Source organism: Mirounga leonina, unplaced genomic scaffold, assembly GCF_011800145.1.
Source record: "Mirounga leonina isolate KUSES-001 unplaced genomic scaffold, KU_Mleo_1.0 Mir_154, whole genome shotgun sequence".
NCBI classification, from domain to species: Eukaryota; Metazoa; Chordata; class Mammalia; order Carnivora; family Phocidae; genus Mirounga; species Mirounga leonina.
The window spans coordinates 13,758,190-13,782,928 of record NW_023270389.1 but is presented as its reverse complement, the minus strand read 5'-3'; the positions used below and the strand labels follow the sequence as shown (position 1 = coordinate 13,782,928).

At 34.2% G+C, this 24,739-nt stretch overlaps 1 protein-coding gene across 1 annotated transcript in view; it reads left to right on the top strand.

Annotated features, from left to right (window-relative positions):
* Nucleotides 1–24,739, top strand: part of SPATA17 (spermatogenesis associated 17) — a 166,398-nt gene that overhangs the window by 99,591 nt on the left and 42,068 nt on the right. Inside the window, exon 9 of the mRNA XM_035010125.1 lies at nucleotides 18,860–18,995. Within this exon, the coding sequence (XP_034866016.1) occupies nucleotides 18,860–18,995 (136 nt within the window). The remainder of the gene's footprint in view (nucleotides 1–18,859; nucleotides 18,996–24,739) is intronic.

Here is a 24,739-nt window from a genome sequence, read left to right as displayed (position 1 = left end):
GTTTTATATCTTTACAGAAACTCTGTGCTCCAGAGGTACTGAGGTGCTTTCATCCTCTTTGTAGCCCATGTTCTCTTCTGCTTCCATTGAGGAATTGTCTAACTCCCATGATTTACTCGATCTGAAATTCACTTAAAAACATAAAAAAGGATTATTTTTACTTTTTAACAAAATGGAAACAACAACACATATTTGTTTTAGATTTTTTCAGAGAGCATTTCAAAGAATATTTTTAGATGTAAAATGGAACCATGCGAGTTGCCCAGATGAAGTGGAGAAAGAAATCATTGTTATTAAGAGGTGGAAGAAGTGGAAGGCCATGCCATCCAAGAGCTATCCAAGTAAATGTCTAACTTACCCATCAGGTGGCAGAGATGGAATGGAGTGAGTGATGATAAGTCAGGTGGTATAGCTGATTTGGGCTTCACTTAAAGTCTCACGAGAGGGGCTGAGGTCCTCTATGTTAATACCTTCTGTTAATTGTAAACATTCTGACTTAGTATAGAGAATATAATTATGCAGACTATAACTGGATCCAAAATGGAATGGACTTAAGACATTGCAGTAGAAGTCAGTGCCAGTCTGTGTTCTGGGAGGCAAAATAATGCTCCCCCCAGCCCCCACCCCAGAGTCTACAACCTCATCTCAGGAACCTGTGAATATGTTGTTACCTTCCATGATGAAGAGGACTTTGCAGATATCATTAAGAATTTAAAGCTGAGGGAGATTATCCTAGATGATCTGGGTGGGCCCACTGTAATCACAAGGGTCCTTTAAAGTGAAAGAGGGAGGCAGAGATTTGACTACATCGAAGGTCAGAGTGATGTGATGTGGGAAAGACAACTCGTCTTTGTTGCCTTTGAGTACAGAGTAAGCAGCTACAACCCAGGAATGCTGTCAGTCTCCAGCAGCTGGGAAAGGTAAAGAAATGAATTCTCCCATAGACTCTCCAGAAGGAGGGGCACCTGGGTGGCTCAGTCGGTTAAGCACCTGCTTTTGGCTCAGGTCATGGTCTTGGGGTCCTGGGATCGAGCCCCACATCAGGCTCCCTGCACAGCGAGGAGTCTGCTACTCCCTCTGCCTCTCCCCCTGCTCATGTTCTCTCTCTCTCCCTCAAATAAGTAAATAAAATCTTAAAAAAAAAAAAAAAAAAAACTCCGGAAGGAATGCAGCCCTGCCAACACCCTGATTTTAGCCCAGCGAGACCCATTTCAGACTTCTGACCTCCAGCACTCTAAGATAATAAATTTGTATTCTTTAAGCCACTAAGTTTGTGGTGGTGGTGTAGCAGCAATAAAAAACTAATCAACTTGTTCTTCAAATTAAGGAACTACCTTGCTAGATCAGACTTTGGTGTTTAATTATAAACCTGAGCTAAACTTGAGGGAAATCCTTGGATTCCTAAAGATTTGAGATTCTTCTGCAGGTTTAAGGTATGGTCACTTAGAGGATTAAAAAAATATGATTGTGGCTTGAGCCTCCCTATGAAGAGAAGTTCATGACTGAATCATAGTGTAAGGATATTATATTTTAAACTTGTATAGGCTTTCATAAGAACCTGCGTACAGACCACTCAAAAGCTGTCTCTACATCTTTTTTGAAAAATAAAAGGTGTTAAGTTTCTGATAGTTATTGTAGGAGAGGCAAAACTTTCCCTCTACCCCCTTAGGGTCTTCAGCTGGGCCTGAGAATTATATTGACATAAGACAGATTAATAGGAAAAAAGCACACACATTTATTAAATATAAGTATTACATGACACAGGAGCCCCATAAGGAAATGAACACCCACCAGTGGCAAGTCCTAAGTGCTTATACATTAGCTTGAACAATGAGAAACAGTTGTAGGAAAATAAAATGTGGGGAGACCAAAGGAAGATAAAAGTTATTTAACAAGTTCTGTTTTACAAAATTCTCTCGGCTTCGACTCCTCATCTCTGGTGACAAGAACATTTCTTTTCTCCTGATATAGGAAAGTCAGCTATCCTATGGGCGTGTTACCTCCTGATTTTAGGGGAAAAAAAGGGGTGGGGGAGTTCAGATCATGTTTCATGTACCTATTATTTTCAAGTGCTTTTAGTTCAAAATAATCCTTTCCCAAAGTGGCATTATTTGGGATGACATGTTCTGTCACCCTCTGTTATTCAGATTAGGTGAAATGGGAGACATCCTATACATATTTAGTAGCAAAGCAGAACTAGCTCTGCCATTTGTTGGCACTGGTGAAAAACTTTCAGCACCTATGAATCTTATGTATCTGCCTTCATTCCCTCAGATTTGCAACCTATCTTAGACAGAAGGCTTGGTAAATAGATTAGTCATTTTTAAACCTTTTAAATATTGCTTCTAATTAAGTATCAGTATCATTTTATAGACAGTTACCATTGGAAAAATGTTATGGGAAAGGTTCAGAAACTAGATCTAAATAGTTTTTACATTAAAAAATGTATATAGACATAAGATCTGGTTATATTTTTCACTAAAGAGTAGTGATAAAGAAATTTAACACATCTCAAAACTTTTTTGACTTTTGGGATTTTCAAACACTTTAGACCTTTATAATTTGCATATTTTCTGAACTGTTATTGTATTATGATAAATAGGGATTATCATGTATTTTCAGATAATGTTTTCTTAACAATTCAACTTTTATTTGTAACTCTTCCATTTATTTTAATTACTAGCACAGTGTGCAACATTTATTAATCAGCAGAGCCTTTTTAAGTTAAAATACTAAATTAGCTAACCCCATTAACACAGACTACTCCAAACAAGCAGTAATAGGAGAGGTAGTTACTGTGCAAATCGTATTAAACATGCGGGTGCTCTAGGGCACAGTTAAGCATGATTACCCTCTTTTGATCCAGTATTCCTCTGCCTCTCCCAGCTAATTTCCACTGGAAATTTACAAAGTGCTGCCTTCATTTTTCCAGCTTAATTTTTCTAATGAAGTTCTGGTACTTTATAACACTGGAGATACAGATAATAAGCCTGTGTATAATTAAGAAGTTCTAGAATTTGTCTACAAAAGAGCCCTTTATTACTTTGGCTCTACAGTGAGAACTGTGCTCTTGTTTTGTTCACTATTTCCCTAAAAAAAAAAAAAAAAAAAAAAAAAGATTTTTTAAATAAATGACCACAGAATACTAGAATTCTGTTTCTACAGACATCTAAGGCTAAAGAAGTTTAATATTTATAACATCAACATAACAGTGATAATTTGGAATACTTTTAGTGATATCCTGAGAATATTAAATACACTTTTGGTGTATGTAATTGAACAAGACATAAAAAGACACTTGTAGTCTTTTAGTTTGGTATTATCAGATTCTATGCACTCTTCCTAATACAACGCCTTAATATATGCTAGATAAAGTTTTGCCAGTCGACTTTAGGTCAGTTGATGAGGTACATGGAATTACTCTTTTGAAATAAGTCGAGTCATTTTGTGCCATATTCAACATTCTTATATTGGTATGGCATTTATACAGCCTGGATTTTCCTGTTTCAGTTTAGTGTTTAAAAAGTGTGTTGGGTTCGGAAGACACTTGAAGCCTAAACAGAAGTTTGCCAGACAGAGCAAGGAGAGTGGCGAGAGGAGGTAGCCTGGATAAAGCCATCTCTGTGTTACAAAGTGCATAGCTTATGAGGATTTCAGCTTGCCTCCTGAGGTATCTTGTGAAGCTCAGCTCATGGCTTTGGTACCTCATGAAATGGGGCAGAGACGAGTTGGAAAGTCCAGGTGGAGCCAGAGTCTAAAGGGCCATGTGAACGATGATAAAGTATTTGGACTTTACCATATAAAAGGTGGTATAAAACCATCACTGGAGTGAGGGGGTCAGATAGATTAAAAATATCACTCTATACTAGCTCTGTCCATGGTTAAGATTTGGGTGTCAGTGGTGACAAAGACCAGTTAGGGGACCTAAGTTACCATAGTCCCAAGTCTGCGATAAAGAGGACTTGTAGTAGAACAGGGACGTTGGTAGTGGAGGGGAAGAGAAAGGTTGACAGACAGCTTTATAGGTAGAATCCTATAAACCCTAAACCAAATTTAGGGAATAGTCTGATAGGGTGTGGATGGTGTGGTCAAGGGCACAGATACATTTAGAATCACTGTCTTAGAGCTTCCTTAACTGCAAAGGACAAAGATCCATTCAAGGTAACTGAAAAGGGTAAGGGTGTGTTTGAAAAGATAGAGTAAGGACTCTTATAGAAATATGAGGAACCAAAGAGAAATTGGGCTAAAGTGACCTTGGGGGCTGCAGGGGCATGGTTTCTCTCTCTAGTGTCATCTCTGCTTTTCTCTGCATTTCTGCCTCTTATCCTCTTTCTGCTGATTAGCTTTATCTGCTAGTAGTTTATTTCTCATAAATCTTCAGCTTACAGTTAGTTATCATGGCTGTTCCAGGCCTGATGTAGTATAACCTTCCAGCTCTAGAACCCACAGCTAGTTCTATTTTTCAGTTCAGATTCCTGAAAGAGAATCTGTTTTGCTCAATTTATAAAATCGAACTAGCCCACGTTAAGTGGTAGGATTGGAACACAATAAATAGTAAATATGTGTTAATGTAATGGATATGTTAAATTAACATATAAATAAAACTAACATATATAAACATAAAACATAACATACAAATGTATATAAATAAATCACAGTTGTGATCTTGGGGAGGGTGTGTTACACTATATCAAATGCAGTGTTTTATGGGAACAGGGCCATGAGCAAGTATTTCTTCAGATTGAGGGCTGCCAGGCTGCCAGTCCTTTTAGTGCCTTGACTTGATGGCTTCTGGCTGAGTTGAATTGGCCAGATGGTGATGTCCTTACTTGACTAAGGGAAAAATACAGGCATACCTCAGAAATATTGCAGGTTTGGTTCCAGACCATGCAATAAAGTGAGTATCGCAATAATGCAAGTCAAATGAATTTTTTGTTTTCCCAATGCATATGAAAGTTATTTTGACACTGTAAGTTGTCTGTCAAGTGTATACAACAGCATTATTCCTAAAAATGTCCATACTTTAATTTAAAAATACTTTATTACTATATGTAAGTGATGAATCACTAAATTCTATTCCTGAAACCAATATTACACTACATGTTAACTAACTAGGATTTAAATAAAAATTGGAGACAAACAAATACTCTAAAGGCTCTAAAAATTTAAATCTATAAGGATAATTAATAAAGCATTCTTTTCTAATAAAAAATAAAAATACTTTATTACTGAACAATGCTAGCCCTCATCTGAGCTTCCAGCAAGGTGTAATCTTTCTGCTGGTTACGGGGTCTTGCCTCAGTGTTAATGGCTGCTGACTGATCAGGGCGGTTACTGAAGGTTGGGTGGCTGTGGCAATATCTTAAGACAAAAGTGAAATTTGCCCTATCAATTACCTCTACCTCTCAGGAACGATTTCTCTGTAGCATGCGATGCTGTTTGATAGAATTTTACCTACAGTAGAACTTCTTGAGAGATTGGAGTTAGTCCTCTCAAACTCTGCCACTGTTTTATCAACTACCTTTTTGTAGTATTCTAAATCCTTTGTTGTCATTTCAACAGTCTTCACAGCATCTTTACCGGGAGTAGATTCCACCTCAAGAAACCACTTTCTTTACTCATCCATAAGAAGCAACTCCTCATCTGTTCAAGTTTGATCATGAGATTGCACAATTCAGTCACATCTTCAGATTCCACTTGTAATTCTAGTTCTCCTGCTATTTCTACTCCATCCGTAGGTACTTCCTCTATTGAAATCTCAAACCCTTCAAAGTCTTCCATGAAGATTGGAATCAACTTCTTCCAAACTCCTGTTAATGTTGATATTTTGATCTCTTTCCATGAATCATGCATGTTCTTAGTGGCATCTAGAATGTGAATCCTTTCCAGGAGGTTTTCAGTTTACTTTGCCCACATCCATCAGAAGACTCACTATCTCAGGCAGCCTTACGAAATTGTATTTCTTAAATAAGACTTGAAATTCAGAATTACTCACTGATCCATGGCTTCAGAATGGATGTTGTGTTAGCAGGCATGAAAACATTAGTCTTGTACATCTCCATCAGAACTCTTGGGTGGCCAGATACATTGTCAGTGAGTGGTCATATTTTGAAAGGAATCTTTTTTTTCTTTGCAGTAGGTCTAAACAGTGGGCTTAAATATTCAGTGGGCTTTAATGTTGTGAACAGATGTGCTGTCCAGGCTTTTTTGTTTCATTTACAGAACACAGGCAGAGTAGATTTAGCATAATTCTTAAGGGCCCTAGGATTTTTGGAATGGTAAATGAGCACTGGCTTTAACTTAAAGCCACCAGCTGCGTTAGCTCCTAACAAGAGAGTCAGCCTGTCCTTTGAAGCTTTGAAGCCAGGCATTGACTTCTCTCCAGCTATGAAAGCCTCAGATGGCATCTTCTTCCAATAGAAGGCTATTTTGTTTATATTGACAATCTGTTGTTTAATGCAGCCACCTTCCTTAATTATCTTAGCTAGATCTTTTGGATAACTTGCTATCACTTCTGTATCAGCACTTGCTGCTTCACCTTACACTTTTATATTATGGAGATGGCTTCTTTCCATAACCTCACGTACCAACCTCTGCTAGATTCATACTTTTTTTCTGCAGCTTCCTCACCTCTCTCTGCCTTCACAGAATTGAATAGAGTTAGGGCCTTGCTCTGGATTAGGCTTTGGCTTAAAGGAATGCTGTGGCTGGTTTGATAATTCTATCCAGACCACTCAAACTTTCTCCATATCAGCAATAAGGCTGTTTCATGTGTTTATCATTTGTGTGTTCACTGGAGAAGCACTTTCAGTTTCCTTCAAGGACTTTTCCTTTGCCTTCACAACTTAGCTTATTGGAGCAAGAGGTTAGCATTTGGCCTGTCTTGTCTGTTGACATGCCTTCCTCATTAAGCTTTATCATTTCTAAAGCTTAGAGACAGGTGACTCTAACTTTCACTTGACTACTTAGATGCCATTGTAGGATTGTTAGTTGGACTAACTGCAATATTTTTGTGTCTTAGGGAAGGGGAGGCCTGAGGAGAGGGAGAGGGAAAGATGGAGGAACGCCAGTTTGGCAGAGCTGTCAGAACACACGGAACATTTATTAAGTTCCCTGTCTTATATGGATGGGCATAGTTCATGGTTCCCCAAAAGCAATTATAATAGTAATATCAAAGACCACTGATCACAGATGACTGTAACAAATATAATAATGAAAAATGAAAATAATGAATAATGAAAATAATGAAAAAGTTTGATGTATTGTGATAACTACCTAAGTTTCACAGAGATAGAAAATGAGCAAATGCTATTAGGAAAATGGCACTGATAGACGTGCTCAGAACAGGGTTACCACAAACCTTCAATTTGTAAAAAGCACAATATCTGAAAAGATCAATAAAATAAAGTGTAATAAAATGAAGTATGTCTATATAAGAAGAATTATAGGTTTGATAGGATGGAGGTTTTGGATATAAGTTTAATTTGGGGGCAGCTCTGTTTAATTTTCCTATTGTGCATCTAGGTAGATATTCCTAGTGAACATTTGAAAATATTAGTCTTGAGTCAAATAAAAACACTGTATATAGAGATAAAGATTTAGAAATCATCACTGTAGAGGAAATAGTTAAAACCTTGGTGGTGGAAAAATCTCCTAGGGCGAAACTATATAGCGAGAAGATTAAGTACAGATTTCTGGGAGTTGCTTTAATGTTAGGACCATGGTTCTTTATTAGGTTGCTCATCTCCATCACCTTGAGGCTTAATATTATATACAATTGCCTTCCTAAGTCACAGATATTTTGACTCAGTAGGCAGATGTGTTTGAGATATATGCCACAGTGATTCTAATTCACAGTTCTGGTTAAGATAAGCATCATTAACTCAATGTATTGGCAGAAAATGGTAAGCCTGTCAAGAAATCAAGAAAGCAAGGAAGAGAACCAGGAGATATTGTGCAGATGTAGAGAAAAGAAATTTCACTGCAAGGACTGGATGAACAGCATGATGCAGAGGTTAAGTCATGTGAGAACTAAAAGAATATATTAGATTTGGCCATTGGGAAGTCATTCATTGATAGCTTTGCTTTCTTCTTTAAATATCAGCTAGTTCTTTCTTCTCCCATATTCTTCAGGATATCATAAAAGAACTTTCCAATTCTTTGCCAAACTTCAGGCATATATCTAAAATTTTACTCTTACCCATGGTGATATTTATGTCTATATGCATATACATCTCTTTCTATATTTATATATGTGTGTATATATGCATATACACATTAAAATATTCAGACATTTAAATTTTAATATAAAATTAAAATTTTAAAATATATTTTAAATATGACAATATGGGCATATTAAAGTTAATAAAATAAAATGGTGCCAGTATCATATATATGTCCATGCCTATATATATATATAATATATATATATATATCACCACTTTTCTAAAATTTTATTTGAATATTCCACTTTAGAATTGTGCTGATAATTAACATCAAATTAAGCCACCTATATATTGTAGAATCTATATTCTTCTGCTTTTAAATACATTTTGGAACATCTTTGGTACAGTCACAGTTTCTTAAGAATAACTGATTGTGATTTGCATTTCATCCATAGGTCTACTCAGTAACTTGAGATATATTTTGGCTAGAGACCTTGAAGTCATTGAAAGTGCTAGATGCTCCATGTAAATTTTAAATTAGAGGTTACAAACTAGTGGCTTCTGAGTTGCATACAGTCCAGGTCTGTTATATTTGGATCCTACAATTTTCTAAAAATTAAATTAATTGAAAAGTAAATAAAAATGGTAATTAAATCTTTTGAAAATCCAGATTTTCCAGCTTATATTAAATGCTAGGTGATCTAGAAATAGTGGGCCCACACTCTTAATGGCAATAATTGAAGTTTACATTCTTAGTTTTTACATCTAACTCACTGGTGTTACCTACCTAGCCCTTCTAGATTAAAATATTGGAGACCCTCGTTCTAGGTGATAAACTCCTCAAGAGAGTAGCCCATGACTTATGCAGTATACTGAGTATAATGCTTGACAAATGGTAGGTATCAAATTTTTTTTTTTTTTTTTACATACTGAGCTTGAGCTTAAACTAAGTCTGATTTGTTTTGTCCTAATCTATCTGATCACCCACCAAAATTATTCTCATTGAAAGAAAAATCAAGGAAAAGAAAATGAGTTCCATTGTGATTTCTCTTTGATCTTTATTAACATTACCCTATTAGTCCCAGTAATAGGTGGTCTTATGCTTCTGTTTTTCTTTCTCTTACTTTCAATATTATTTTCCAAACTGTATCTCTTAAAATGCTAGTCTGGAAAATGTTCATGGGTTTTCTGTCAAATAAATTTGGGAAAAGTTATATTTAAAACAGTTAAACTGTTTTTTTGTGGCATTTACAGTCTTAAGTAGTCTTATAGTCTCAGTCTTAAATAGACTTTTATTTAGTGTGAACTTCAAAGAAGGAACATATAATCTACAGTATTTTGCAAACTTATTTACTTATTCATTCAACAAATATTACTACATCATGCGCCAGGCACTATATTTGGCATTGGGGACAGAGCAATAAACAAGATAGACAGAGATCTCCTGGCTTTGTAGATCTAATAATATAGTTGTAATATAGTTGGCCATGAAATCTCCTCATCCACAGACCATACTTTGGAATATGCTACTCTGGAATATTACTTAACAAAGAATAATTGATTTTCCTTAACGATTTTTTTTTTTTTTAGTTTCAGCTTATTTTTTCCTTAGACCTTCTTAACAATAATTTGTACAAGTGTTTTCCCACAGCCTTATTTTCCTTCTTAATTATATGTTCTTTTTTATTAAGTTTTTCATTTTAATTCTAGTATAGTTAACATGCATAATTATATGTTCTTTATATCAATTATACAAGTCCTAAAAATATCTGAGCTCATCCGTTTTAGCTATACTGGCATCTTTGTTAGTTTAAAACATCTGATATAAATGGCCTAAAAGAAGAGCCTGTGTAACTGTTACTTAGCTGGAACATTTAAATTTAGTATCTTTTAGCAGAGATATTTTTTTAAAGGTTTTTCACAATTAACTAGAGAAAGGTTAACTCTGCAAACCATATGTCAGAAAGTTGTTGCATAGCCGTAATGAAATTACTGAGTCAGCATGCCTTGAGATTGTTAATAATAATAATAATAATAATAATAATAATAATATATCTGGGAGTTCTATTCTTCTTAAGCTAAGAAAAATGTAAGAAGAAGGGCAAAATATGTCTTTCCATTTAAATTTAGAAGCTTGCAATATAAGCTTACTGTCTAGTTGAACAGATAGTCTTGCCATTTGCGTTCCTTAAATATTACATTTCTGTCTCTACCCTGGGGGAAAGACCTGTGTTATTGATATTGCTGCTTAAATAGTTCATGAGTTTTAAATTTCTGCTATGAATTCCACTCTAAGTATAAAATACTTTATGTATTAAACACTTAGAGCTATGGTTACATTAAAATCTCAGTGAAAGCTGTCTTCTTCCACAAATGAAGCCCATCTATTTCCTGTCCCAGTCTGTTGCTTATTTCATTAACGTCTCTTCAACCAAAATTCTAGTAGACTAAAACATCTTAATAGAGCAGTGGACTATGTTTTGAGAGCTCTCTATCGATATTAATGAGTTATATGTTAGGTTTGTCTGGAAATTTGGATTCTTCATACTTACAATGAAAATACTTTATTTCTCATATTGAATGTAGTAAAAAAGTCTTATTTGCTAAAGTTATTCTAAAATTTAGATTATTCTGTATTTAAAGGAAAAATATTCAGCTTTTTAATGGCACTTTTTTATGAATCAGACCTGAGTCACTTAACCTGATTAGTGTTTTAGTAGAGCTAAAATTATTCAATATTGAGACATAATTGACGTATAGTTCTGTATAAGCCTAAAATGTACAGCATAGTGATTTCACGTACATATATTGCAAAATGATATGCATTCATTATATTAATTCAATATTCATTATTAATTATACACACTACAAATCTAAAACATGTCTCAAAATGTAATTGACAATATAATTTGCATATTTCCAATTATGTGTTTTATCAAAGTGCTTTATCTTTTTTTTAAAAAAAGCTCTGATTGGTTAATGAGAACTGAGTCACCTGATGAGACCAGAAATGAACTGGTTATAACTCAGCCCTCAAAACATTAAATTTACTATTTTCTATTTTATAATAACAATTGTAATATTAAAGTCTAACAGATTCATTTTTGAGCAGGTGTATTTTTAAGATAACATGAAAATTATTTGTTGATTGGTTTATTAGATTAAATCAACTTGCTTGATTCATGTTTAATCTTTCAGTTCTTTCATCACTCTTTCCAAACTTTTACACATAGATGTCTTTGCTTGTCAAATTAAGTTTTGTAGACTAGAGAGAATTCCCTCTGGAATTAAAGGAAAACGCCTTCCCTTAATTAGCCCATAGTGGATTTTTTTCCCTCCTATTTTACTTTATTTACCTACAACTAAATAACTGTTCTGTTTTGAACATTACAAAGCTCTGAACCCTTGCTCCCTTTTTTTTTTTTTTTTTGGCAAGTATTTTAAATACATGCCTTTTAAGCAAAGATCCTGGGATGAATTCTAGCACTCACTCCTGTATCCCCATTAGGGAGTGTCTGTCCTTCCAGTGTTGTTAATGATTGGGAGGGGCTGCTCATACACTAAGATCTTTATTAATGCAGCTTATGATCTTTTGAGCATATCTATGCTTCTGCTACCAACCCCCCCAAAATTAAAAATAAAATAAAACATTAGAGCAACCATTATTGCTATAAGAAAAAATAATGGCATGATTCCCACTCTGTGTTGTACATAAGATAAAACTGTAATTGATTTGCTGAGAGATTCTTTGGTCATTTATTACCTCAGTAGTGCATGATCAAGATACTAGAATAACTCTTAATAAAGTTATAAGTAAACTACGACTTGCACATATGAAGTTCAATTACTCAAATAAGACACTAAAATTCATAAGACCTTATTTGCTATGCCATCATCTCATCATTTTACTTTTCTTGTGTATAAAGTGTAGGAGGTTTTAAAAACTTGAAGACTAAATTATTTTATAACCAATCTGGGATGATGGAGAAGTATTTTTGTTTCCCTTTTCCACATGAAAAATTAGATCTGATAGTCACTTATTATGTAAGAGTCCTGTATTTATTTTATAATTCATATATAAGAAAAATATCTTTTTTCAATAGCAGGTGGAAAATGTCAGACATGTCTTGGTATCAAAGGATCACAAAGCATCTGATTTAACAGCATAGTTTAAAGAGAGCAGTGTGGTAATCGGCCACCTTACCTTGGTCCCCAGGATTTATTAGCCTTTGTAATGCTATGGTCAAGTCTGCCTCTCAGGGAGAGGGTCAGCTTAGAGCCCAAATGATGAGCCCCCTTTTGGCAATAGTATTTGCAAGGAAAGAATAAAGTCACTGGGACAATATTTCCTACAGATGTTAACTAAGATAAAACTGTTGAAGCTTAGCCTGTTCTGATAGGAACCAGAATGCACCCTATGAAAAGCATTCTTTCTATTTTCCAAGCAAATTAGCTACACACTTAAAAGACCCCACATGTGTGTTCCAAGCTCTTACCTCTGCAAGAGGTATCTACTCATACCAGTCCCTGACTTGCATGCTCTTCTTCAATTTCCATATATGTCTAATGAGGTCTGACCCATTTGTTACAGCTCAAGTTAGATATTGTCTTGCTCTGGTTTACTATTTCTCTTGCCTTTGGCCTAAGCAAAAAAACTTATTTGCATTCTTTTACATAGCTCATTGGAAAATTTATTGTGGTCTGGAACCGAATTCCTAACTTGTAATAAAGTGTGCCTTTATCCTGAATAAAGTGTCCCTTTATCTTGCCTTGTGTTAATGCATATATTTTACTAGGAGCCATTTAATAGAGAGAGAGCTGATCTAGGGCAAGTTTGGTGTTTGAGATGTGTTCCCATAGGCATGTATCTTGGCATCTCTAAATTGTTATCACCATGTCCATTTTGGGATGATTTACCTAGCTAGAATCCATCATGGCTTGCATAACTATCCTCCTGAGCAGTCAAAATTTATATAAATGTAAACATAAAGACAGGTGTTTTGTAGTGTATAAAGATCTGTAATATAAAACTATATATATATATATATATATTCTCCTTATTTACCATGCAGTCGTCTTCACCATAAGATCTACATGATCTACTTTGTTTCCTATATAAAGAATCCAGTTTCTAGCTGTGTTGAACCCCTTTCAGTTCTTTCAGCATTCCTTTTTATGCTTTAACTCACCTCCATATCTTTGTATATATTTTTTGTCTAAAATAGCCTCTACCAGCTTCTTAACTTGACTACTTGTCTTTGAGTTCTGCATACACAGTCTGAAAAGATAACTTTTCTATGTCCCATCTCCCAACTCCTTGCCAATAACCCCCCAAAACATATGCATATTATGAACACATATGCATATACAAACATAAACCTTCCTCTGTGCCTTAGTAGCCTCTTGTGTGTACATCTGTCAGAAAACTTAACACATTCTACTGTGTTATCTCATCTCCACTCCCTACTTTAAGGTGAATTGCTTTTAGGGATCTTCCATCATTCTCAGTGTTTTTCAAAATGCTTAATATATAAAAGCACTTAATTCAATGTTTGTTTAATGAATGAATATTATTAAGACAGTAGAAATCAGTGTGGACTGGAGTGGGATAATTAAGCTGCCTAGGAAAACTGGGTGTTAAGCTGGATTTTGAAAGATGGATCAGCATATCAGGAAGAGAGGAGCATGGACAAAGGCAGAGGTAGGATGGAAAGACAGAAAGAAAGACAGGAGAATGGCATCAGTGGAATGGCAGACAGGGAGTGGTAGGAGACTGAACAGATCCAAGTGCATTCTAAGAAGCCTGATAGCTGGGCTGAAGAAGATAGGCTTGGATCAGTAGGCAAGAGGGTTTCATAATTTGCAGATTTCAGTTATTTGGCAGTGAAATAAACAGACTGGAGGAAAACCTAGAATTATGAGTGGCAATAATTAGACTATAAAAAGGGGGGATAAAAGGGAGTTATAAGAGGAAAAAAATGTAAGTAAAATTCATTAGTCTTCTTATTTGGAAAATAGTATTAAGTATATTAATACTCAAAGTATAAAGACTTTGTATTTGCAGTGAACCCATTTTCCCTGAAGCTAATTGACTATTTTCAATTTTTGCTTCCTGAGGCCTCTACAAATTCTTCCCTAGCTGCCCACACATTCGTGTAATGATGTGTTCATGAAGCCACTGTATCTCCACATTATATTTTAGAATTTCTTCCAGATATGAATCTTTGATGAGATTATAAAATAATAAGCTAACCCATATCTTCTTTAATATGGTATCCAGCTAACTGAAAAGAAATTACTGCAAGTATGAGGTGAATCTGAAAATATATTTAAAACTGTTAAAAGAGGGGCGCCTGGGTGGCTCAGTTGTTGAGCGTCTGCCTTCAGCTCAGGTCATGATCCCATGGTCCTGGGATTGAGCCCCAAATCAGCCTCTCTGCTCTGTGGGAAGCCTGCTTCTCCCTCTCCCACTCCCCCTCCCACTTCCCCTGCTTGTGTTCCCTCTCTCACTGTGTCTCTCTCTGTCAAAAAAAAAATAAATAAAATATTAAAAAAAAAAACTTAAAAGATAACATTTAAAAAAGTAAATGGTATTTATCTAAAAGTTTGCTTATAAACTAAATTGGTTTTATAGGGCTTTCATAGCTATTTATACTTTTATAGAGCAAATCCTATTTGAGAATTAAATGAGTTCTTCCTAATCTGAAGATAAATATTTGAAAATTATTTATAAAACATCTAAATATTTTTTAATATATATACTTATATATGCACATACGTACATATACATGTTACTTCAGTGAAACATTATGGCTGAATGAAAGTAAAATTAACTCATGGACAGGAAAATACTTAGTTTTTCAGCCTTGTCTCCTCAGCCATCCGTTCCCTTGAGAAAGCAAATTTTGTTCAGACACAAAAGAAAAATGTACTATTAAAATGCAATTCAGAAGTGATAAAAACTGTAAGTTCAGCAGCCGGTTCACAGCACCCCCTTTGTATACTCAGGGACATTGGGGCCACATTAATTTGTGTGTGTGTGATGTCCATCCCATGTGCAAATTAGCACTGGAAGGACCATAATCTGTCTTATATGAGAGCTCTTTTCCCAGGAGCGTGTGTAATACATGCTTGTGTAATTTTGTGTAATTCAAAGCTCTGTGTTATGTTTGTTTTTATATTTTAAATAGTATTAGAGATGTTTTCTTAGGAAAAATATTAAAAAGAAGTTTATTAATAAACATTAGAAAGGAAAAAAACTAAAAAGTAATTGTAGAGAAGCATTAAAACTAATGAAATAATGCTGCTTTCCTTTATTATTTTTTAAACAAATTTATGAATATCATGACAAAGAATCAAATTTTCAGTTCAACTGAGATAATTAAAAAAAAAAACCTTCCTTGTCTTAATTAAATGAGATAATATATGTGAAAATATTGACATACGGTTATGGGGTCAATAAATCTGTTGAACCTCAACTTTATTTTTTCAAAGCCTGAATTTCAGAATATTCTTCTCAGCAGAGTATTTCATTTCATTTCACTAGATATATATTTTTTATTGCCCAGATCTCTTATTCTAGTTTCTTTTATTTAAAACAGCATCTAACTCCAACTTCATTAGCACCATATCCTCTTTGATTATATTAATTAAAATTTTTGAGGTTTACTCCTGTTTCCTTCATTAAATCTCTTTCCTCCAGATTATCTTTTGCGTTTGGATCTGTGTCTTTCTTTCATGTTGGTAGTTTCTTAGATTCATATTAAAGGAGACTCTAAAAATCAGACTAGAAATATATTTGTATGTGAGAGTGGCTTTTTGATCAACTTTTAATTAAGAATTCTTCAAATGTCAATAGTGAAGTTGTTTCTCTGGGCACTCCCAGTATCTTTTTGAGAAGATGCATTCATGTGAATGAAATATTTAAGTCCAGTTGCCAGTTCACATAGATATGAGCGAGGGAAGAGTTCAATGAGTAGATACCTAACTAATGAATCATTGAACACTACATCAAAAACTAATGATGTACTATACAGTGGCTAACTGAACATAATAAAAAAAATAAAATAAAATCATATATCCCATTTGGTGCCTCCCATTGGCCTATGCCTGCTTCCCCTGAGACCAGAGCTCTCTGGTGTAAAGTTTCTGAGAAGAGGCTCTTCTCATGGATGCATGGCCTAGGAGAGGAATGTGAATATTTCTTTACTTCTTGCACAGACTTTTAATCTGTTTCCAGTTCTATCCCTCACTCTCACTTTGTGCAATAACTGTAGCTTTTGTTACTGAGCTTCACTGGAGTTCTGCAAAATGGCCCTTCCCCTTTGGCCTCTCCCTTTTCTGGAACTGAGATTTCAGTTTTTTGAATCTCTTATCTGCTTTTCACCTGGCAAAAATTTGTTGGTATTTTCACCTGCTGTTTCTCCTCTCTTTTCCACTTTCTTCTTATAGGTTTATAACTTTTTTTTTTTAAATTTCTTTACTCTTATTTCAGAGGGTTCTGGTGAGGAATTTAAGCATCTCACCACATTACACTGAAAGTATTATCACAATCTTAGCTGGTCCGTGAACGATTATATGGGTCTTAAAATTTTTATCTTTTATGTTGATCATGATAACACATTAAGATAATAATGCTAATGATAATGATAATGATGGCTATGGCAACAAGCTACTTCTACATTTACTTCTACTTTTAGCACCCCCATTATTTATTGGGCATTTGCTCTTTCAGCCTCCATGTTAAGCTTTACATATACTAAATTATTCATTCCTTACAACAACCCCATGTGGAAGTGAAATCTCATAGAGGTCAAGTAACTTCTGTAAGGGAAGAGAGGTAGCAAGGGCAAAGCTAAGATGTGAATACTAGTCTGTTTGACTCAAAAACCCCATTATTCATAACCCCTACCAAAAATGCTTTCATTATTTCGGTGAGTTAAAGAATGAAGCTGAACCACTATCTTATTGTATACACAAAAATTAACTCAAAATGGATTAAAGACTTTAATGTAAGACCTGAAACCATAAAAATCTTAGAAGAAAATCATAGGCAGTAAGCTCCTTGACGTCAGTCTTAGTGATGAGTTTTTTGGGTTTGACACCAAAAGCAAAGGCAACAAAAGCAAAAATAAACAAGTGGGACCACATCAAAATAAAAAGCTGCACAGCAAGGGAAACCATCAACAAAGTGAAAAGTCTACTGGATGGGAGACAATATTTGCAAATCATATATTTGTTAAGGGGTTAATATTTAAGTATATAAAGAACCCATACAATTCAATAGCAAAAAGAAAAACAGTTTAATTTTAAAATGGATAGAGGACTTAGACATTTTTACAAAAAAGACATACAGATGGCCAACAGGTGTATGAGTAGATGCTCAACATCACTCATCAGGGAAATGCAAATCAAAACCACAGTGAGGTATCACCCTACTACACCAGTCTGAACGGCTGGTATCAGAAAGAAATAACAAGTGTTGACAAGGATATGGACTAAAGGAGACCCTTATGCACTGTTGGTGGGAATGTAAATTGGTGCCACCACTATGGAAAATAGTATGGAGGTTCCTCAGATAATTAAAACTAGAACTACCATATGATCTAGCAGTTCCTCCTATAGATATTTATTTGAAGAAAGCAAAAGCACTAACTCAGAAAGACATATGCACCCCCATGTTCATTGCAACATTATTTACAACAGCCGAGATATGGGTTGAAGTAAACTACATGTCCATCAGTGGATGATTAAGAAAAAGTGTTGTATACAATGGAATATAATTCAGCCATAAACAAAAATCTTGCCATTTGCAACAACATGGATGGATCTCGAAGGCATTATGCCAAGTGAAATAAGTTAGACAGAGAAAGACAAATACCATAAGATCTGACTTATATGTGGAATCAAGAAAAAATGCTGATAGATACAGAGAACAGATTGGTGGTTGCCAGAGACATGGGGTGGTGGGTAGGTGAAATGGGGAAGGGAGTCAAAAGGTAAAAATTCAAGTTATAAAATCAGTAAATAATTCGGACATAATGTACAGATGGAGATGTAATGTATAATGGAGACTATAATTTATAATACTGTATTGCATATTTTAAAGTTGCTAAGAGAGTAAATCTTTAAAACTTCTCATCACAAGAAAAAAGATAACTATATATAGTGATGGATGTTAACTAGACTTGTGATGATCATTTCACAATATATACAAATATCAAATTATGTTGTATACCTGAAACTAATATAATCTTGTATGTCCATTATACCGCAATAAAAAAAAGAAAACAACTTTGAAGAAAACTCATTTCAATGAGAATTTCCTATACTGGGCCTCCTTTTCATTTTTGGATGCGATTTTTAAATTAACATTTTTATTTACACAGTAAATTTTGAATTATTTGGCATCATTAATTGATAAATTTATTCTTTAAAATTTTATATATTTCCAAACTATTTGAGACTTATAAAAATTCTGTTAAAAAAAGTCTTAGTATCTCCTTTTGCTGAATAAGAAATGAAATTCATAAAAGTTAGTAACAGAGATAGTGGCAGAGGTTAGAGTTGAATCCAGGTATTCTGATTCCAAGCCATGTTTTATTTTCACTACGCTTTACTACTTCTCTAAATTCTAATGCCTTTAATCAAATGTCTACAGAAATAAAATTAACATCACTTAAATGTTCTTTCAGGTTTTTGCCATTTTCTTCCTACCATAAAAATAAAAAGTACATCCCATTAATGCATTCATCAAGCAAGTATGGTCCCAATTCTTATGGAAGTCAACATTTTAGAGATGAAAATCCTAAGAAGTGGATCTGTGACAAGGTAAGTTAATGCAATACTAAAAAAATAATGTTCCTTTGGAAAGGCTAAACATATACACTGATTACAACAAATATAAATATTCTCATTACAGTTAACACCTTCGTGGTTATAAAATTATTTATAGCTATTTCATGTAAAGATGGCCCTGCTGACTTCTCTAGGCAGTAAGAGATTTATGTTTTTGTTTTTTAGTGTTATATGTTTTTATGTGTAATGACTCAGCTACCCAATGACCTATGGCATGCATCATGGCTTTGCCAAAGCCAACCAGGGCCAAAACTTGAATCTGTGGTCACAGAATAGTCAAGCTCTCAAGACATGGAGATCGGCACTTGATTGCTTTCTCTCAATCTCTGTGTTTGTGGATAGATAGACAGTAAATAAGTAAGTAGGTAGGTAGATATATAGATAGGAATAGATAGAGATATATGTGATGTGTATATATATATGAATGATATAGAAAAGAAGAAAGCAAATATTTATTGATTCCAGAGTTACATTTATTAGCATTTAGAGAAAATTTTCTGAATAGGGAAAACACCAAAGTGTCTTACACCAATGTGATGTAAAAGGAAAGTTCTTACTACATGTTAAGCCTGTTATCTAACAGAAACTATAACTTATTTATAGAAATAATTATGCAGATAAAATGATGTTGTAAGTGACATTCTGGAAAGGGGTTAAAGCCACTGAGTTCCATAGGGTATACCAGATGTATTGGTTCTATTAATAGTCTGTCAGTGAGGATTTACTCATTTACACACAGCCTCCTTCCAAAAGGATTTAAGACACGTTACTAAAAGGTAAATACAGTAAAGGTTATATTTTAGAAATAAAAATAAGGGGAAGTGATCTTAGATGAGAACAGTGTCTGTACTCACAAAATAAAGGAAACCATTACAGCAATGGTAAGTGGTAGGAATTTCAGCTTGTGGATGGCAAAGATGAAGAGGAAAACAAAAGTTGCAGACATATCCTCATTACTCAAGAGGAAGACACATGTTAGACCCTTAAGAAAAATGATATCTTTATTTTACCAAACTCTAAGAAAAAGTCTTTTTTTTAGGACATTGTAAATAGGGGATTACCGAAGGTTAGTCACTGGGGAGTAATACAGATACTTTAGAAAGTACCTTTTTCTTTTCCACCTGCTAAGTCCTCTTTCTTAAAAAAATGATCTAAAATACTAAATAATAATTCCACATCATAAGGAATAGGTACAGTGGGTAGTTCAATTTGGCTCACTGATTGACAAACCTAAATACTGGTGACGATGTTATTCTTGGCATTTGTTTTTACCTGATATGCAACCATTCAGAATATAAGCTAAATATAATTTTTAAACTATTTAATTTCATATTTTGAATGTGCATAATGTGATCTACATCTCATTTGCTATTTGACATAAACATTTTTTGCTTTTATGCCCCCTCACCATTTTATTTAATTCAAGGAAGTGTTTGTTTCTTTAAATATAAATAATTTACCTCAGGACACTAAGGTATTTCCGAGTAAATAAGATCCTTGTGCAAATGTTTCTTTCCTAGAATAACACAGTACTTTTTGGTTTTATTTTATTTTTATTTATTTATTTATTTATTTTTAAAGATTTTATTTATTTATTTGAAAGAGAGAATGGGATAGAGCATGAGAGGGGGGAGGGTCAGAGGGAGAAGCAGACGCCCTGCTGAGCAGGGAACCTGATGCGGGACTCGATCCCGGAACTCCAGGGTCATGACCTGAGCTGAAGGCAGTCACTTAACCAACTGAGCCACCCAGGCGCCCTACTTTTTGGTTTTATATGACAGATGCACCTCATGCATTCTAGCATATTTTAGAATATGCATCTATCTCACAGAAGTAAGCAAGTTCATGGAAATATAGGGACTTTTGGATACTCACTAAAGAGAAATAAAGTTTATTTTGTTCTTTTGAAGAATCGTGTGCCCCTCCATGCTTTTAGAAAGTATACATACCTAACAAGTTAATGACAAATAGTTGTTCTTGTAGACCCCGAAAATTAAGAGAGAAAAGTATAGGGATTTTTTTAAGTCTTTTTTTTTTTTTTTAAAGATTTTATTTATTTATTTAACAGAGAGAGAGAGCACAAGCAGGGGGGAGCGGCAGGCAGAGGGAGAAGCAAGCCCGATGTGGGACTCCATCCCAGGACTCTGGGATTATGAGCTGAGCCGAAGGCAGATGCTTAACTGACTGAGCCACCCAGGTGTCTTAATAAATCATGGATTCTTTAAGTCTTAATAAATCATGAATCCACTTAACCCTACATAAAAACATGTAGAAAAATACTAAATGCAAATTGAAATTCCTTTTTTCCCCACCTTCCCTCCCTTCTTTCTTATTTCTTCCTACTTCCTGATCTCTTCAAATAAACGTATTAAATAAACGAATTATCCTTCTGTGTGGCTAATGTAATCCGCACGATAGAGAGGTAGCCATTTTATTGTTTATATGTTAAATCTTACAACGATTAGACATAATTTATATTTTGATTTGATGTTAAGTCATTTGGGTGAGAATTGGGTCCAATAAAAACTTAGTTTCTTGATTACTGAAGTTGGAGGCCACAATTTGTTCATTATTAGTGGAGTAAGGATAGTTTTAGGGAGGCTAGAGTTATTAAGATCAAAATATTGAAGAAGAAAGGCTGACCTGGTTTTATGCTTCTTCTGTGGGAAGATGGACTGTTTACAAACATTTAAATTATATATAACATTTAGTTGAAAGCAATAAATTGATTTCAGCCAAGAAACAGCTCCATTAAATATAGTTGGTTCCTATTCTCCACCTTTTCCATCATGTTTTAAGATTATCTACATGGAGAATTTCCTTTTCTTCTATCATCTATAAGCCTGGAGGTTATAATTTTCAAATCATTTGTTACACAGTGATAAAGGGTATCAGTTGAGAGAAAATCAAATGTTAGATACTCTTTCTCTGATCACATTCACATCAAATCAGTTAAATATCAAATATTATTTAAATATTTTTGTTTTATTTTTAATGTATTGACTCGAAAAACACTGTACAAAGACATCAGAAAGTCAACAAAGGGAGAGCCAATAGTACAGTTTTTTCTTCGTAGTATGAAAATCAGTAATGAAAAATAACATACGATTTTTCTTAAAAGCATGGAAATCTGTAATAAAAAATGTAATAAAACATATCACATTTCTTTTTTTATGTAATTAGTGATGATAACTTTTAATCAACTTAAGTTATATCTTTTTTAAAATTTTTTATTGAAATTCAATTTAGTTCACATATGCTATACTATTAGTTTCAGAGGTAGAGGTCAGTAATTCATCAGTTGCATATAACCCCCAGTGTTCATTGCATCAAGTGCCCTCCTTAATGTCCATCACCCAGTTACCCACCCCCCTACCCAATTCCCGTGCAGCAACCCTCAGTTTGTTTCCTAGAGTTAAGAGTCTCTTATGGTTTGTCTCCCTCTCTGTTTTCATCTTATTTTATTTTTCCTTCCCTTCCTTACTCACATTTCTTTAATCTGTTCATAAAATGCCCCAAGTTGTTAGATTGTAGGCCTGTGTCTTAAATGATAAACTTTTTAAGTTCAGGTAAATAATTTATATTTATAAACTCTTTACTGTGCTGATATCAATATTTAAAATAGAAGTGAAATTCAATAAGGAGCATATACCAGTCATTCACTATTAATTTAATCTATTTGGGTAAATTTAAATGAGTTGGACAATACAAAAATTCAGTATAGTAAAAACATCCTTTTGGTTGTCAAAACATTCACATATGTTCATATTTACTGAAGCAGAAATAATAGTCTAAGGCCTTTATCTGAATTGGAATGAGTTCTCATGTGCATTTTAGACAACTGATTTTACTGGAACTATTTCGTGTTTTCCCACGTTTGCAGAATTCAGGAAGAGGCTTTTAAGATGGTTCATGTTGCTACAGCCTTTCTTCATCTGCTTATTGTAGGTGAATTACAACATTAAGGCAGCCCTTTTTTGTTATTTTCACGTGCATTTTGGTCCTAAACAGGATTTCATAAGCCACAAAGCATAAAAATATCTAGTACTCCAAAGAATTAATTTAGAGAACCTAAGCATATTGCACAGAACATAAAGTTGACCTTTACCGTCTACGGCTTTTGGAATGGAGTGGGATGTGGAGCACATCATAGATTTAATGTGGCACATCGCTGTCTGCAGAAGCTTGGGTGGGACTGGGACTGCTTGCCCATGGCACCCGGTGATTGAATCTGCTGTCACCAGCATCCTGATAATAATGAACATTCAGCTTAACGACCGTGATTATGATTATCATAATTGATGTGCAAGTGCAGTGTGTGGGGATCATTACAGCTGAACTGTACAGCAGAGAAACATGCCTCAGTTATGGATAATTTTACTTTTATGCATTGATTGGGATAAAATATGCCTTTCTATAAACAGACCAGCTTCATATGATTTTAAGAATCTTTCTGTACATGTTGATTGATGATTATGCACTTGCTGAAAAACAGCCCCTTACAGTTGTTTGTTTTGTGTTGTTTCGTTTCATTAGTAAATGTAAACAATTAAATAATTAGGTGTAATTGAGGGAAAATATTTTGCTTATGAGGATGGCCTTCAATAATCAAGTATTCAGTTTAAGTGTTTTGGTTTTTTTTTTTCTCTTTCTCTCTCACAGTACACCAGGGACTGAAATTCTTCAATTTTTTTTCTATGATTACCCTTGTATCAGTCTTCTTGAGGTCACTACGCTTCAGGGAAAATAATAAGTTTAAATAATTTTTATTATAGATCTATAGATGCATTTGCATATGTGTGTATTTATATATATCTATTACGTACTTTAGAAAACTGGATGGAGCCAAATATTATTTATCAAAATAATATTAAACCTATAGAATAATGTTAAGATACGTATATTTGCCCTACCTTTGCTTTTTAACCACCTCCTTGTTTCTGATAGATTTATTATATTGTGTAGTAATTTTCAGTTATACTTTTACAAAGGATTTCTGATTTGAATTTTAACTTGTGGATGAAAATAATATGTGCAGTGATGTATCCAAGATTTTCAGTAGATTAGATCTGACTGTATTAGTTTATGATTATTAACCTAAGGGCTTAATTTGCATTTGAGTCTAAAATATTACATTTGAGTGATGAACAAATATAATGGAACACATTTTCATAAAGCCTGGTAAGCCATTAAAAAGAAAAACTTATTTTGTAACTGCAGTGAAGTCTGAGATTGAGAGATCTCTCCACCAGATTATTAGTAACTGTAGGGCGCTAAAGAGACTATGGCAAACATTTCCTTCTGAGATCTGTAAGATTTCCATCACCCCTGGTAAGGTGCGCACCCTAGATGTACAGCTGTAGATGTAGGACAGAGTCTTTGACAGCCAGAGGTTTAACAGCTTGTCTATAAAATTCTCCTTTTGGAAGTTTTTGATCCCAATATGATTCTTGAACTTTATTGAGAGTTCCTCTTTAAGTTTGCCTCTAAAAATTCAACATATGCCAGTCTTCTCTGCATAATTACTAATCTAAGATAACAAGAATTAAATTCTTCATCTGACAAAAATCTTGGAATATGTTATCTGCACTTCTCTGCAATTAAGCTCTTAACCTTAATTTAAGAAAAAAAGAACAAAACGTTAAATGCCTCAATTTATTTTGTTGTAGTTGTTGGAAACTGAGTTAACATATCAGTGAAAATTTTAGGCTTCTAGA